Source organism: Drosophila eugracilis, unplaced genomic scaffold (genome assembly GCF_018153835.1).
Source record: "Drosophila eugracilis isolate 14026-0451.02 unplaced genomic scaffold, ASM1815383v1 contig_2167, whole genome shotgun sequence".
Lineage (NCBI taxonomy): Eukaryota > Metazoa > Arthropoda > Insecta > Diptera > Drosophilidae > Drosophila > Drosophila eugracilis.
Window position 1 is genome coordinate 2,475,917 of NW_024573052.1, and position 14,929 is coordinate 2,490,845.

General features: G+C 40.9%; 3 protein-coding genes across 4 annotated transcripts; all 3 read right to left on the reverse strand.

Annotated features, from left to right (window-relative positions):
• Positions 1 to 495: 495 nt before the first annotated feature.
• Positions 496 to 3,650, reverse strand: LOC108103315 (probable insulin-like peptide 6). 2 transcript variants are annotated; one of them, XM_017208745.2, is made up of 3 exons: positions 2,420 to 3,650; positions 862 to 1,078; positions 496 to 797 (listed from the first exon to the last, which is right to left on the reverse strand). In XM_017208745.2, the coding sequence occupies exons 2-3, from the start codon at positions 1,076 to 1,078 to the stop codon at positions 688 to 690; spliced, it is 327 nt and encodes a 108-aa protein (XP_017064234.1). In that variant the 5' UTR covers positions 2,420 to 3,650; the 3' UTR covers positions 496 to 687. The 2 variants fall into 2 exon arrangements, with proteins under 2 accessions (XP_017064234.1, XP_017064233.1); XM_017208744.2 differs by lacking the exon at positions 2,420 to 3,650 and adding an exon at positions 1,299 to 1,800.
• Positions 3,651 to 9,451: 5,801 nt separating this feature from the next.
• On the reverse strand, positions 9,452 to 10,794 carry LOC108103318 (odorant receptor 2a). The gene is made up of 2 exons (XM_017208748.1): positions 9,567 to 10,794; positions 9,452 to 9,502 (listed from the first exon to the last, which is right to left on the reverse strand). The coding sequence occupies exons 1-2, from the start codon at positions 10,701 to 10,703 to the stop codon at positions 9,452 to 9,454; spliced, it is 1,188 nt and encodes a 395-aa protein (XP_017064237.1). The 5' UTR covers positions 10,704 to 10,794.
• A 943-nt stretch (positions 10,795 to 11,737) lies between these two features.
• LOC108103317 (DNA-binding protein K10) lies at positions 11,738 to 14,787 on the reverse strand. Its single transcript, XM_017208747.2, has 2 exons — positions 13,405 to 14,787; positions 11,738 to 12,577 (listed from the first exon to the last, which is right to left on the reverse strand). The coding sequence occupies exons 1-2, from the start codon at positions 14,605 to 14,607 to the stop codon at positions 12,473 to 12,475; spliced, it is 1,308 nt and encodes a 435-aa protein (XP_017064236.1). The 5' UTR covers positions 14,608 to 14,787; the 3' UTR covers positions 11,738 to 12,472.
• Positions 14,788 to 14,929: the final 142 nt, after the last annotated feature.

Genomic DNA, 14,929 nt, shown 5'->3' on the forward strand with positions numbered 1-14,929 from the left:
CATCATTTGACCCCATATTCGTTGCTGGCCAGCTTGCGAGTGTCCTTTTCAAAAGTTTTACGCCCGGCATTCAATTTAAATGTGGTGGCCGGCCCTTCGAAGGGTGTGCATATTGTATGACCGACCCGACCCTTTGCTGTAGCTCAGAAACCCTAACTCAGACCCATGACAATCCCGTTGAGTGTCACTCTGAATAGATTTCGCTTTTGTGGGCTTATAACGCCGACAATAGAGGAGTCTAATGAAAGGGGGTGTGTGGATATTCGAGGCGGAGTTCTTTTCCTTAGAAGTTTACCAAAAATGGGTTACGATTCGTTAGCGGAAATTGAAATAATAAAATCTAAAAGCTACTACCAAGATCTTAGTTGGCAAGTGAATATTGCAATGAATTCGGTTGGTAAACTTAATTGATACGTTTAGTGTTTTTCCCAAGACTGCAGTTAAACTTAATCGATTGCATTTGAACTCGCACACCCCTTTGCCGTTTCAATCTCGCTCATTTGAATTTCTTTTATTGTACAGAATTGAGTTAGTGTATAGTTTAAATTAGTAAAATATACTTAGTATACTCTAGGGGAGACTGCTGCTTGCTCATTTTTATCTTAATGGTTACGAGTGATGGAGTGGGATGGTGCTGTAGTGCAGTGGAGTGCAGTGTCGGGGTTGGAAAACGGACATACGGAAATGTTATTCTCTGCAGTATTGCCGCAGCTGACTGTAGGAGCAACCTCCTTGCTTGCAGCAGGTACTGGCGACATTCTGCATATCTCGTTTCCTGCGCTTCTCAGAACTGGTGGCTTTAGATTGAAATTAAAAATGCAAGTTAGCAATGGGAGTTTTTTAAATCAGACATTAACTTACTGTAAAGGTCGCCGTGGCCTATTGTTCCTACAGCGGCACAGATCTCCTGTATTACATAACTGAGATTGCTGGAGCACATTACTCGCTTCTGGTCGTGGTCCGTGGGGGCCAATGGTACGGCCGTGACTTGGGGTACCCAACTGCTGATTAGTGCAACGACGGCGACTATGGTTGCCAGGACTAGCAGGATCTTGGACGATGGCACTTCGGGAATCATCTGCAAAATATACATTTCGTTAGGTATGGATGTCTGTTCTATCTTTAAGTTTGATTTTAACACTTTTTAACTTTCATTACATCTAATTAATAATTCTAAGAATGCCAAGCATATAGGTTATAAGTTAGCTAACCCACTGATACTCTATCTAATATCCAATTCAGGATAATCCCATCATTTCCACCCAATATGATGCTAACGATTTGCAACAAGGACATACCATACTTCTACCAAACCGGAGACAGATAACTCCCCCTTCTCTTCCGCCTTCCACACGCGTCTGGTGTCTCTTGGTTGGTTGGTTGGTTGACTGGCTGGTTGGTTGGCTCCCTTATCAGCGTTCAAATATTATTGTATTTTCCATTCGATTCTGTTATTGTTTGTGTCTGGGCTGGCCAGGAAATATATTTACATAAACTTCAGTGTTTAAAAATAACCCACCGCCGATTCGCTCGCTCGGCTCCCCACTTATCATTTGGAACATGAGTTCTTTTTATACACAATCAGAAAGTCAGAGTGTGACTCTGAGGAGGAGCAGTAGATGTGGTGTGGGGCTTGAGGCTTGGGGCTTGGGGCATGGGGCTTGTGCCCCATGTGGCTCTTGTTTTTGTTATTGTTATTGTTTGCCTTTATGACTCTCCTTTGGAAACTCGGTTTCCAACCACACTCTATATATAGTATGTGGTTCAATGTTTTTCCACTTCTCTCGCTTTCGTTTTCACAGCGATATGCGAGGGATCTATATATAGAAATCATACACCACTTACTTGCCTGATTTCGGTTAGTTTGTTTGTTTTGTTTTTTCGATTTTTGTTCTCTGCTCTCTGTTTTCAGTTTTCAGTTTTATGTTTTTTGTTTTTTTGTTTTCCATGGGAAGAACCGATCTTGGCTTGAGTTTTGTTTTCAATCTTGATAAGAATCGAGAAGAGGTTAAGGCTGTCTCTATAGACATGATAGGATGGTTCAAGGGGCTGCTGGTATTACACTTATTTTCCACATCCTTGATGGGTCTTGAACTTTCTCAGCAATCTTTTGGGGGCTTTGTTTTTACACAAGCTCTTGAGGGAGCTGCTAATTTATGAATGATTTGGTTGTTTTTCATTTGAAATCTCTTGTTTTTTAAATTGAAAAACAAGCCTGATAAGAGTTTGTCATACTTTATGGTTCTTGGAATATTATACATACTTTAAAGGAATTTATTAATGTACTTTAAGCAGAAACGTTGAACTTTCCCTTTTTTTTTGCAAGTATTATTCTGGAAATATAGTTTCCTAAAGATAAAGAGTTTCCTACAATAATCTAGACCTGAATAAAGTTTTTACCATTACGATTGAGACTTACATTAGCATGCTGTTCTTTCCGGGTTGTGACGGTATTTATTGGATTCCTTTGTAGTCTTCGATGTATAAAGATCGATGCGTTGATATATATATATGTATATTGTAGCTCGATGTAAATGTATATATATTTATATATCTCCAGGCGCTCTCTTTCCTTTTTTTGTCTTCAGAGTTTCTATCGGATTATCACTTGCTTAAGGAACTTTCTTTTTTGGTAATTTGCAGATTTTCTTTTGCGATCACACAGTTTCAAAATCACAATCAATTGACGAAAAAAAAAAAAAAAACAAAACAAAACGACTAAAAATAGGGGATAATTTTGCTTTTTGATTTTTTTTTTTGGTGGGTTTGTAGGTTGGGTTTTAAGGTTTTTCGAGGTTTTGTACGTGCAAAAAAAAAACGAATCGATAAATATCCGCGAGCTTTGAGTTTGAAGAACGGTTAATGTCCTTTGGCTATCGATTGGCAATTGGAGTGCGGGCAATCGAACAAGTGGTTAACTTCTGCTGCGGCTGCTGCGTTTTCGACTGTTGCTGTTGCGGCTGTTGCTGTTGCTGTTGCTGTTGCTGCTGCTGCTGCTGCGTCCACTAGTTGTTGTGGCATCGCGTGAAGTATTGTGGCAGGAACAGAAGAGTGCGGGTATATGTGACTGACCGCAGGAGAACGAGGAGGAGAGAGTGAATGGGAAAGACGACTGAGAAATATAGCGATTTGTAGCGGTATTCCGCTGACGTTGCGACTGGCTTGGAATTGGAAACGCTTTTGGAAGTTGGACGCTTGAATGCTGGAACGTAAAGCTGCCGTTTTCTTGGGAGTACCACGTATTCCTATCTTTAGCGATCACCCGCCGCTCTCTTTCTCTCTCATTCGCTTGCTGCGATTCACTTCTCTCACAGTTCGTCCTTATCTCTATCTCTTTCTGTGGGAGAGCGTAGAATCAACAGCTGTTTGACTCCCTCTAATTGTTTGTTTGCTGGTGTTTGTGGTTGTTTATTTTTAGACCATCAGTGGTGCCTATAATTAGAGGGTTTCTTATCTCTTCTCTCCCGCCACTTTCTTCCACCTTCCCCACCCTTTCAATTGCACTCTTGGCGAACTCCTCCCTCGCCCGATCGCCTCGTTCGGAAGAACGTTCTACACACTGTCTTTCTTCCGCTTTCCACGCTTTTAATTGCACTCTCAGCGAATTCTTCGCTCGCTCGCTTGGAAGAACGTTCTTCGTTGTTTCACAGCCAAATTGGAAAAGAACCGTTGCCGAGACGCCAGAGCAAAACGAAGCCTCACTTTACGCGCGTGTGAGTGAGAAGGGAAGATGCAGCGAATGCGAAAGCACGTGGACTGCAGGTGGAAGAGCGAGAGAGACCACAGCCATTGGAAGCAAAGTCCAGTGTCTTGCAAAAAGAAAAAAAGAAAAAAAAAACCCACACAGTAAACGCAAACAAATGCTTAAAATTAAACAATTTGCCGGCCATGACACATTCAATCAACTTTGGGTCACCGTGGGGCCGAGTGTTTGCGTGGGGTGTGTGGGTGTTTGAGAGCGTTAATACAGGCCAACATCTATACATTGGACTTTTATGGGTCAAGTTGCATAGAAGTGATGGGTTCCTGGGTTTACCCATAAACCTTTCCCTGGTAGTATTATATGGGTTGCAATATCGAAAAGTAAGGTTAGTATCTTGTATCTCAAACTTAAAGTTTATGTCACGTAAATTTCGAATGATAATATCCCATTATCAGCAGGTTTCCTGTTCCTATTTAATTGCGTTTTGATTTGTTTGACTTGAGGCTGAGCTTGCAAATTTCGGATTTTTTATCGCATATTATATTCATTGAAAGATGAATCATACTGGGACTATAGTAAGCACATTTTATGGCTACAAGAGCCCTCTTTTCGCTAGCCCAAAATGATGCCAAGATAAAACCTGATATAGAAGATGATAGTTCGGGTTAGGAAAGTCTGACTGTATAACCATACAATGGAATAATCATATTAATAAGATCGTCTTTGAACAAAGTACATACCAACATCGTGCCAGTGTGAGTGACAAATGCACACAGCAACAAAAAGCACAACAACAATAAATAGAGTAAATCCATCAGTGGAAAAGCAGCATCCAATCCACGCTCTATATAAGTACATATGTACATACACTTGTTGATTTTCATTTTCCCTATTAACGTTAACGCTTCGTCAAAGCGACAAAGTTCAGTCGCTTAGATGACTCCAAACTATCGCTCATGTATATGGGCTCGTGTGCTCGTATATGACATGGTATTTCCGTAACCCCTTGCCCCCAATTTCAACAATTATAATTGATTACTGTTAACTAAACTGCAAGTCTTCAATTGGTTATAATAATAATTGTTAATTTGTTTATATTTGTAGAATGATATCAGGTTGTAGCCATTTTGATAAGGAAATGCCATGATTAGCTTTTCAATTACTAGAACTGGATCTGTTCTTGAAGACCCTGGAATTATCCTATATGCCACCAGATATAGCCTATATATGTACTAGGTCTTGGGCTTGGCTTGGCTTGGCTTTTAGATAATGATTCGGCGATAAGCTTGTTGATGTTTTTGTTGTTGCTGGAACTGCGACTTCGAGTGCAGCCGATGAAGAACGGAAGCCAATGGGGCAGCCCAAAAGGGGGGCGGTACGGGTCTGTGGGCGTACAGCGTACGCTGTACGTCCGTCCGTCCATCAGTGAAAAAACCGTAAACAACGGCAACGTGAATTTGTCGTGATCTAGTTTCGATTCAAAATAAAAGATCCCTATTTTTAGCATTAATCTCGACTCTCCGCCGAGGAAAACAACATAGCTAAAAGAGAGAAAGAGAAGAATACAGACAGAAGGAGTGGTGATTGCGGGAGGGAGGCGAGATAAGCCAAGGCTTGTACAGACATGCATACTGAGAAAAATAATATCAAAACATCCAAATTGAATATTTCGGATATTCATCCTATCGATCCCCAACACCAGAAACTCATCAATCCTTTTCAATTTTCTTCAAGCCAAAGGTATTTTTCACGAAAAGCTCCGTTTTTCTCTGCGTGTAGGAAAGCCATCTGTTGTTTTGGGAGAGACAATCGGAGGCGGCGATTGGAAATGGGCGGAGGAATCGGGATCTGATCTGAGCGCCATGAGCAATACGCAATGCAGGCCAGAGTCCAAGGTGGGAAGACCCACACGGGAGGCACGCCACGTCAGGGTCAACGATTCGATTTGGAACGATAACCAAACGATGGGTGAATGGATCGATAGGTAATGCTTGTATAGTACATAGTACGATCCTGCCAATAATGGGTAAAGAGAAGAAGGATAATGGTTTGGAAAACTTATCTATTTTAAGAATTCGAAGTAAAGTACGATACTGATAACCAATTGAGTCAAGGATCAATGGCAGGTGATCGATATTTTCGATAGATCGATTTCACCCTGAAGCTGGGAAAACAGACTCTTGGTTTTTTCCTCTAGCCAGAGGTTGAGATAAGCGACAAGTGGGAGGCGCCACACCCTTTTTCGTGGGAGTGCTCGGGTGGCTGGAGGGGTTTGACAGTTGCGATCGAGCGAATATTGTTTACTTGTGCTAAAATTGGATCTTCATTGATTGACATTTGCGGCAATCGGGCGCCAACAACACAAGACATCGGGGAATCTATAGCTCCGACGCAGATTATTGACCCAGAAGCGTGGAGGAGGTTTGTTGTTGATACCAAAAGCCTAGACATCGGCGACAACAGTCTGCAATCGTAATATATATGCAACAAAAATAACAATAATAACAAATCAAATTCCCATTCTAGCGAATTGAACTTTGCAATTAAGTTGCAAGTTCCATCGAATCAACACTCATTGGAATTTCTTTGATCGAGCTTCTAATGAATGTCCTGGCTTTAGTTTAGTAAGTAAATATTTATTCCTAAGCATCATTCATTCTGTTTAAGTTTCCTTTGGCTTATCACACGTTCATAAATATTATGATGATTCATAATAAATTGTTGTTAAGGAATGTTCCCATTCACATTATGTTATATTTCCGAATAAGATGAGTAACATAACAAGCTTTCATTTGAATTTCTTTCGTTGGCAACACTGCTTAATCGCCACTGCAATTCCAAAGTATTTTCAATTACAATTCACTTAATTAAAAGTAACTTCCATTTTGATTCAGATATACAGAGTATAAATATCACCTGTGTGTCCTATTCGATTTGCATTTAAATATTCAAGATTCTTGAGCTTTTTCCTTTTTTCTTTTGACTTTTTTGGGGCATTGTGAAAAAACAGCTCACGAAATTATCGCCCGATGTCAATAAACTGTCGCCAACGACCCCAAAAAAAGCAACAGCAGAAGTGCGAGGGAAGCTGATGGGTGGTTGGGTGGCTGAGATGAGGAGCAAAGAGCAACAATCGAGAGAAGCAGCCAGCAGCGGGCATAGACACACATTTTTCGGGTATTTTTTCCTTTTCTCTTGGCCTTAACTTTGGGGCCGGTGGGTGGTGCTCTTCAGCTGCCAATGAACTGCAATCGGTTAAGAGGCCTCAAGGTCAACGCCTGGCACACAAAACGCCAACACCACGAGTGGTTCAAAGAGTGATGAACTGGAATTGAAGCCACCAAAAACCAGCAAGACCTTGAACTCAATGAACACCCAAAAATTGCACAAATTAACTAAGTTTATTTCTTTAATTTAATCTACAAGACCAATTTCTAAATTCAACAATCATTGTGAATCAGGGAATATAGAAATTATCCTATAAAGTGAACATTTTGCTTTAAAAAGTATAAGAAAGTTAAATTAAACGATCAAAAATCTTGAATCTATGACTTTATATTAGCAAATTAATTACAAGTAAAGCTGTGTCTGTGACCATTCAAAGAATTTACACGTCTAATGAATTAAATTCAATGGAATTACTACGAGTATAGGCTGAAACTGTTTGTTTACTCGGCATTTCAAGGTTGGTTTGATTTTAGTTCACCCGTCAATGAAATAGGAACCACTGACCCACAAAACCCATCTCTAATCTGTTTTCCCGGACTCTCCGACTCTTTGACTCCCGTAACCGTCTTCGTATTCGTAATCTGAGGGGGCGGTCGGGGGAATCGGGAATCGGAAATCGGGAGTTGGGGAACTGTCTGCCATCCGTCTGGCCGGCTGGTGACCTTGAAAAACCCCCTCGAAAGACCCGAAAAACCCAAAGGGACATTGCACCCACAAAAAATGAGTGTGTGTCCCGGTGAACTTTCACCCCGAGCTTTTCCATTTCCCATGAAACAGAAGCCAGCGAATCACTTAAACGGCGCGTGGTCACAAGTTGTAAACAAAATCGAGTTCACTATATGCCAGACTATATATGTATATGAATATGAGCATATATATTATTTACACGCATGTATTACGAATAAGTAGTCATGCGATTAGGAGTGCGATTTCAAAACAAATCATTAACCGCATTTCAATCATTTTCATCAATTAATCATTGACCAAAAAGCAATTCTTGAAAAGCATCTATATTGACATCAATTCTATCTACAGTACGACTCATAGCTAACTCTGAGGTACTCTATCTACTCCCACGATCTTGTCATTTCGAAACGCACTGTTTGCCATGCATACTTTATATAATTATGCCAATTTAGATTGTAAACAATTTTACAAATAGTCGCAATAACAATTAAAACTGATTTGCTAGTGATTAGAGCCCAGCAGCGAGATTTTCAGAGTTCCATGAAGTATCTTGGCGATTTACGGGGAAAGAAGAACAAGGAGCAACACAAGGGTATCGGAGTGACCCGGTTCCAATCTTTCAATCTTGCAATCTGTTCGATTTCCCACGTGGCCAGCTTTTTAACAATCGTTATGGGAAATCATCTGCTTATCTATCAGGGAGCAGGGATCAGGAATCAGTCATCGCTTGCATTTTGAAACCTTCTAGGATTTTGACTTTACTTGATTTATTAAAAAGTTTCTAGCTTTGTGGATGTGTGCTAGTCGATGTGTGCTTACACTTTGAAAAGTCAAATTTTTGCTATTTTTCGGAAAAATTATGAAAAATTACTTATCGAAAATACGAAAATTTGTTACTCACATTTTTCTCCTTAAGACGAAATTATTGTGTCCATAACTATGACAGTAATGGCCCACATATGGAATGTAATAGCTCGTTGAACATGTTTTTTAAATCTTAAATCTTAAAATTTTAACATTTTTCGGAAAAAAGATGAAATGTGAAGTTTGGCTTATGAAGTTTTTAATTAAAAAGTAAAAATATGATGATTTTTCTTTTAAAAGTGCTAAGAAATTATACAAGTATTTAATTTTGAAGATATGAAAGTTCTGAATACACATAAATTCAATCAATTAAAAAAAATTTATTTCCTTTGTACATATTTGAAAGTGCGAATGTTAATAACGATTTTTGAGAATTCAACTCGCGCACTTCCCTGTAGCAAATTCAAAGGCAGCGGAAACGTTATAATCCACATAACTATCGATATACGCATACTACTATCGAAATTCTTTATTGGTAGCATTATTTCCTTGACGATTTAGTTGATTTGTATTTTAGTAATTTACTAGTTAGCTTGTTAAGTTAAAAACATGTAAAGCTGATTTGAGGCATGGACTGACCACAGAAGATGCCCAAGGTGGCCAAGGTAAGTGTTCAAAAGGCGTCTAGCAAACCAAACGAGAAATTAAATCTAAAATTTCAACAGGTGTATTTCACGGTGGAGCAGGTTAACGGGATGCTCCAACAGCTGGGTGACAAGGAAAAACGTCCTCCTGGAGACTCCAATTCGATTCGGGAGATTTGAAAATAACCGCAGAGGGCCAGATTTAGTGGAAGGAACAAGTTAACTCAATAAAACTCCGCAGTGACAGTTTAAATTTGAATTTAATTTAGATTAATTTAAAGGCATACGGTGACTTGAAATATTTTTAAGCAAAGTTCTTACTTTAATTTTTATTACTTTGAGGTCACTCCTCTACCTTTATAGTTTTAAACTCATTCATCTCAACTTACTTGGCCCTCAGCAGGAGAGTAAAAGCTGAATAGGTGAACCGAATGACCTGGTATAAAGTAGATAGATATTGGTGTACGGAATAAAGGATTTCTAAGGATAGAATACATCACCTGCTCGAAGGTCTCCAGTGAGAGTGCTATGTAGTAGCCTGCGTATATAAGCGAAGGCCTTTGTGTTCTGGCCAGAGTGAAGAGCAGATCCCTCTTGAACTTGGGCAGCTGATCCACCCAGTTGCAGGCGTAGAAGGCATCACACAACGCCTCGCTCTGAGTCCGCATCCTGTCCCCAAAGTAGCAGATGACAAACACTTCCAAAGTAACGGCCGTAAAGAAAACAATTGAGATTATCATGGCCGTGAGGTCGTTGTCATCCGCCATATAAAGGAAGTGCATGGCCACGGTGCACTGGACGGCGGCGGAGCATGCGAACTGGGCCATACAGGCCACAGAAAGAACGCGCTGGATGATCTCCCTTAGCCGATAGACTCGCATTAGATCACGGATGCACTCAACCAGCTCCTCGTACACCTCTTCCCGCCAGGAATCGTAATCTTCTTTGAAGTTGTCCGGCAAATAGCCAATCCGTCGCACTCTCAGCTCCAAGGCACGCATGTGGCCAGTGAGCAGGCAGAGAAACGCAGGCGGATAGGAATCACTGGCACAGTTCTGAATAGCCTGCACCACCAATCCAAAGAGTTGGTAGATATAAATGATCACATAGTTTGTGGTGGAGTGCATCCAGTCGATGCCGAACCATGCCGGATACAGGAGCTCCCTTTCCGGACGTAGAAACCCACGGATACAACTTAAGGTGGTACCAAAAACAAAGATCCGGGCGAAGGTTCGAAAACTGCCCTGTGCAATGTCCACTTCTCTTCTTAAGGCGGATAGTTCCTCGGGATCTCCTACACGCCTGGCCCTTGAGTCCATTACCTTTAAGAGCGAACGAATCTCATAGAGCTGTTCCCTTACCAAGAACACATTCACGAACTTTAAATTAGCCACAATATCCGTAATGGTAATGGTCAGGTTCTCGCACATTCCGGCCATGTTGGTGGTGAACAACAGCCGGGCTAAGAGGCTCAAGGGAAACAGCACGGTTACCACCGAATTGATCACTATGGAGTACACCAGATAACCAAACCGAGATACTCCCGCAGGACACATAAGGCCAGTGAGCTCCCAAACGCGCCAGTGGTAATATAAGGCACTGTGAGTGTCCAGCTTAGATTGCCCTTCCATTGCCATGATCCTGCTTACAATTGGGCTGAACCAAGGAGTCTTATAGCTTTTATATTCCAGCGATTATCTGTGATTGCGCTATTACATGTCTTGTTGGACCAACTTTTTGGCTAAGTGCCTGGGAAAAGTAGCCATTGGCCCAATATAATGATCCCAAAGTAAAAGTTTTCAAAGTGATATTAGTTTTTGTTGGAAATCTTTCTTTATTCTGCATTATTCTTCATTGTTGTGGAGATGGGGTGAGTGTTGGTAGTGTCTATATGGTATCATTTAACAATTAGGTCCAAAAGCACCCGACAAGCAAGGTCAAAGGGCTATAATCTATTATATTTAGTCTTAATAATCCCTATTTTCCATTATGTTATTTAGCTACCTGAGGGTTATGTCTCTCCTCACTGACTATATATGATATCTAGTTTATATCCAATTAGGTTTTTAACGTGCTAACGAACAGATAGGGTCTACTATCTATCCGCATATCTTAGAATTACTTGTACTCTTCCGATTTTGCAGTCAGTTGAGTTATTGCTAATTGAGGGATCGCTGTTAACTGATTTGTTTGTGTGGAAATTGGTGCTACATTACTGGCTAAAAAGACAGTTTAAAGTGAACGTTGAGTCTAACCAGAATATACTTAACTATGTCTTTCTCGTTTGTTTCTGAATTTCAAAGCCAGCAAATCATAACTAAAGGTTTATTTACACAGTCCGATTTTCAAAGTAAATATATGAAATATAAGTGACCAGTTATTATTGCAAACTGAGATATCAGACTGTGTAAATACAGGCCGTAATTGAAAGCTATTTATGTGAGAGTTTATACAATATACAACGGGCCCTGCAACTACACGCTTTACATTCGCTAGTCCTAGCCGCTTTAAGGTTACTTGTCAGGTTGTCATCTAGATCCTCGAGCTCGAGAGCATTATTATTCTATTTTTTTTTTTGGTAGGGGTAAACAAGGGGGACTGAGGTCAGGGTCAGGGAGTCGGGAACAAAGAACACAAAAACAAATCCATAGATGCACACAATCGAGAACACTTTCACAGAGTGATCTTAATTTGTAATTTTTAAGAATTAATTTAAAAATACAATCAAGTGGTGTAATCCAAGGCTTACAGAGTGCTATTGGCCCGTGTGCTTGAAATCGGCGTATAATAATAATCAAATAATTTTGCTTTTCAAGCACACGGGTAGCGAATATGAAATATAATTAACTATATATTATCAATATATACGAATATATATAAATATAAGGGTGTATAATAATGTGTACAAATAATTGATATTGCCGCTGTTTAGAATTAAATAGAAAAAATGTTTTTTGAATAAGGAAACTGTTACGTTACGGTTACATTTCAATTCTCTACTTTACGTTACGGTCACAATTAACAATAATCGTTAGATGAGTGAATCGTTATGCATTATTCTTTAACGTAATCTTTATAATTAGAATTTCTTCCACATAATCATCGCTGGGCTTGTATTTAATATTATCGTTATTAAGCTCAGTTCTCAGTCGCAAAAGCAACGTGTGACAAAAGCACCTCCTCAGGAGGAGGATGTGTGTATAACCGATCTTGAGTCGGGATCTTGAGTTCTATACGTCTTCATTTGTCAGACCCTTGCTCTTGCTCGCTTTTCTCTGTTTTCATTTAGTTTTAGTTTTGCACTGCTTTTGTTTTGTTTTTAGATTTAATGTTCTGCGAGTCGACCTGATCTTGATTCGGTTCGATTCGATTTGATTCGGTATTCGGTTTCGGTTGCATTGGCTGCCTAGGGATTTGGAATTGTTGCATCTTTAGCGCTTCCGGCCTGAGGGGCGGCGCTCTGATTTGAAATTGCGTTTTCTTGGGTTTTGTCTTTGTCTGACTTGGCATCCTGCAAAAGAAATACGAGTATTGCCAACGGGTTTCAAAAGCCATTTTTTCAAGTGTGTGAATAGAGCTCTCAGATCTGTTTTCGTTTTCAAATGCATTTTGCCAGTTTCTCTGACCGTTTTCCCAAGAAACAGGCCTTGGAAACCCGCAAAAATAACAAAGTTTTAAATTGATCAAATAATATGTTTTTTTTTTGTAATTTTTTAAGCTAATATCTTTTATAACTAAACACGTTAGAAAAATGTGAAAATGAAAACCGTTAAAGTTTTAAATGCTGAGGCTCGTTTAGTTAATAAGTATTTATAAATCAAGGCTATTAAGTTACTAAGAGTGCATTTAATGATGCAACTGCAGCTGCCACCTAAAAAGTCAAAATGTTAATATTAGTTTATCAAAATTGAATACAAAGTGGCAACCATGTATGCAAGATCTAAAAATAATTATTATTGATCTGTGAAGTTCTTAAGACTTTGTACAGGTATTCCAAATAAATTTTCTCTTTTGCGGATTTAAATATTCGTGCCAAGGAAACCGAAGGTGAAAATTTGAGTGGTCGCAACCTGCTGTTCCGCAGCTCTAGGAGATTGTAGGTGTAGTTCAGCAGATTGCGGATCACTTTCTCGTTCTCTTTGCTTTCTTCTCATCCTACCTGGGAAACACATCAAAGAGGGACGGGACTGGGAATCACAAATAACATTATGGGGCTGCAAATCGATTTTAGCCGAAAACGAAATTGTAGCCGGTATCGATGTGCATCCCTGAAGGGATACATTTAAAGCGAGACACCTGCTTGGGAGGAAAGTTAAGACTCTAGGGATCTATGCTCACCTTGGCCTTGACGCTGGCTGCCTCCTGCTTAAGGTATTCCTCTCGTGCCGCCTCGTAGAGGTTAACAAACTTGTCTCGCTGCCCCCTGTACTGGGAAAAGAGTTCGTCGTCCTTGTGGCCCTTCAACCGGTTTTCAATGTCCACTTTCTTGTCGTGCTCGATGCGAATCTCCTCCGTGACCCAGGGCTTGTCGATAGGATACTGATTGATCAGATTCTTTAAGGTCTTAATAGAGTTCTTTCCCTTCACCGCCTGCTTGATAAGCTTGGGATTGGGCTTCGTAATCCTTCCGCCGTTCATGTTCATTGGTCCGAAAGGTCCGCCTAGTGGCATACCTCGTGGTGGCATCCGCGGACCCATCATGTGCATAGGCGGTGGACCACCCATCATGGGACCCGGACCGGGTCCATTCCGTCGCATAAAGTGCGGGGGCGGAGGCGGTGGTGGTCCACCCATAGGCGGCATAGGGGGACCACGCATACCGGGCATCGGTGGCTGAAAAGGCATCTGCGGATAAGGGCCTCCGGGACCCATGGGTCCGAGTCCACGTGGTCCAGGACCCATTGGTCCCATTGGCGGACCCATCATGTGACGTGGGGGTGGGCGGTTTGGAGGGGGTCCGCGCTGGAACCCATTGAAGCGGTTCTGGTTGAGATTGTTTCCCGGAAAACGCTGCCAGTCGCCGCCGTTAATCTGGTGGTTGAAAGGCTGCATTTGGCTCATTTGTTTGTTATTTGGGCTGTTCATTTTTCCCTGCTGCTGGTTCGGATTGGGATGCTGCTGCTGTTTGATGCCCTTTAAGGGCCTTTTCTTCAGACCGTCGCCTTGATGTTTGTTTCCAGGTGCCGGACTGTTGAAGTCGATGTACAGAGGATCGCTGGGCATTTGGCTGGATGAGAACATCATCTGATTGTTGCCATTGCCATTGGTTCCATTGCCGTTACCATTTCCACCTGGTCCGGAAATATTGTTGCCCGGACGGAATGGTTTTCTATACGGAGCTGCTGCTGCACGGGGATTATTGTAATTATTATTATTATTGTTGATGCTCTGATTATTTCGCTGCTGCGGATGCTGGTTTTGCTGCTGCTGCTGTTGATACTGCGGATGCTGCTGATACTGCTGCTGCTGCTGTTGCTGTTGCTGCGGGTGGTGTTGCGACTGCATGGCCCGATTTGGCTGGAATTGGTTCTTGGACACCATTGCAGAGCGAAATTTAACTGAAGAGGAGAGGGTCAGGACTCAAGGACAAAGAGTCTAATCGGAACAACAAGCGGAGAGCGAACTTATCTTAAAATTACGCTTAGTTTGTAACAAAAAAAATTCTATATGAAAAATTGCGATCTGTTTCCCGACAGCACTATAGTTTCGATAGCTGCGACCAGGTACATCGATATTTTTTTGACAATCGTTTGAGAAAAAATATCAAGTAAATAAAACCTGATACAAGTCTCTTGTCAGATAAAAATATAACATATATAGTTTCTATAAATATTTTTACTGTTACACATTTAAAATAAAATCA

What these genes read in the sequence shown, in the direction of transcription:
- LOC108103315 (XM_017208744.2), bottom strand. An exon ending in AGGCCACGGCGACCTTTACA is followed by an intron (nt 798 to 861) that starts GTAAGTTAATGT and finishes TTCAATCTAAAG; the next exon opens with CCACCAGTTCTGAGAAGCGC.
- LOC108103317 (XM_017208747.2), bottom strand. Translation starts at nt 14,607, where the DNA reads ATGGTGTCCAAGAACCAATTCCAGCCAAATCGGGCCATGCAGTCGCAA. An exon ending in CAGCCAGCGTCAAGGCCAAG is followed by an intron (nt 12,578 to 13,404) that starts GTGAGCATAGAT and finishes TTTCTTTTGCAG; the next exon opens with GATGCCAAGTCAGACAAAGA.
- LOC108103318 (XM_017208748.1), bottom strand. Translation starts at nt 10,703, where the DNA reads ATGGCAATGGAAGGGCAATCTAAGCTGGACACTCACAGTGCCTTATAT. An exon ending in CACTGGAGACCTTCGAGCAG is followed by an intron (nt 9,503 to 9,566) that starts GTGATGTATTCT and finishes ACTTTATACCAG; the next exon opens with GTCATTCGGTTCACCTATTC.